General features: G+C 18.7%; 1 protein-coding gene across 1 annotated transcript; it reads left to right on the plus strand.

Moving 5' to 3' along the window:
* Nucleotides 1-66: 66 nt before the first annotated feature.
* On the plus strand, nucleotides 67-1,167 carry PRSY57_0525500 (hypothetical protein; the record flags this gene model as incomplete). Its single annotated transcript, XM_012906323.2, has 1 exon — nucleotides 67-1,167. A coding segment is annotated over one exon (1,101 nt), but the record flags the coding sequence as incomplete, so codon positions are not given.

Consider the following 1,167-nt stretch of genomic DNA (forward strand, 5'->3'; position numbering starts at 1 on the left):
TATATATATATATATATTATTATTATGTAATTATTTTTTTTTGTATATACATATATACATTTGATAATGGAAAATAAAGAAAGATACAGCTCATTAAATGAGGAAACATTTTATAAATATAAAAATAAAAGAGTAATAAAAACTATAGACGATATTGATGAGTTCATAAATAAATACCCTCGTACAAATAAAGAGCTGAATACCTATATTATTAAAAAGGAGAAAGGGAATGATGTGTCACTTTTAAAAAGTTTTATATTTTATATATTTACTCAAATAACTAGTATATTGGCTGTATGTTTAGTTATATTTTGTATCGGGTTTTTAATAGGAAATCACATATCATCTAAATCATCAATAATAAATTCCATAAATTATAATTATTATTTATCGAGTGATAAAGGTGCTGAATTATATGTAGATAATTATGAGGGTAGTAATATGTTAACATTAGATATAATGATAAATTTTAATTTTGATTATAATAATATATTTTTAGGTACATTAATTAGTAATATATTATTATATTATTATCCATCTAATAATATAGGATTAAATAGTAGTGATATTTGTTATAATTCTAACTATGTAAATGTTGATAATAATTTTAATGTTGATAATAATTTGTTTATAAAAGAATATAATAAAAGGAAAAATGAAGGAATGGATTCTTTTTCTAATTATAATATTAATAAAGAATTATTCAACTTATTTATAAAAGAAGAATCTCTTATTTTTTTAAATTATTCAATAAAAACAGATAATAATATTAAAATAACATTTATAAATAATACATTATATGATCATTTAATAAAATATCCAATAGGTGGTTCAGATATTTCAATATCACCTGGTATTATGCAAGGTATAAATTCAATTAATGTATTAATAAGTATTAATCATAGTATACAAGATAAACATATTTTACAAAAATTAATAAATGATTGTAAAAATCAAAGAATTTATATACAACTACAATTTGGTAATATACAAATTAAAACGATCCTATTCAGATTCCAACCACAAATGGGTTCTTTTCTACCTTTCTATATTCCTTGTAAAATAAAAAATAAAAGGAAAACCGACAAAAATGAATTTAGATTGAATGTTATAAAAAATTATAAAGTTCAAAAATCTGCAATAAAAAATATCAACTTTTTTATAAAT

The sequence above is a fragment of the Plasmodium reichenowi genome, chromosome 5, assembly GCF_001601855.1.
Source record: "Plasmodium reichenowi strain SY57 chromosome 5, whole genome shotgun sequence".
NCBI classification, from domain to species: domain Eukaryota; phylum Apicomplexa; class Aconoidasida; order Haemosporida; family Plasmodiidae; genus Plasmodium; species Plasmodium reichenowi.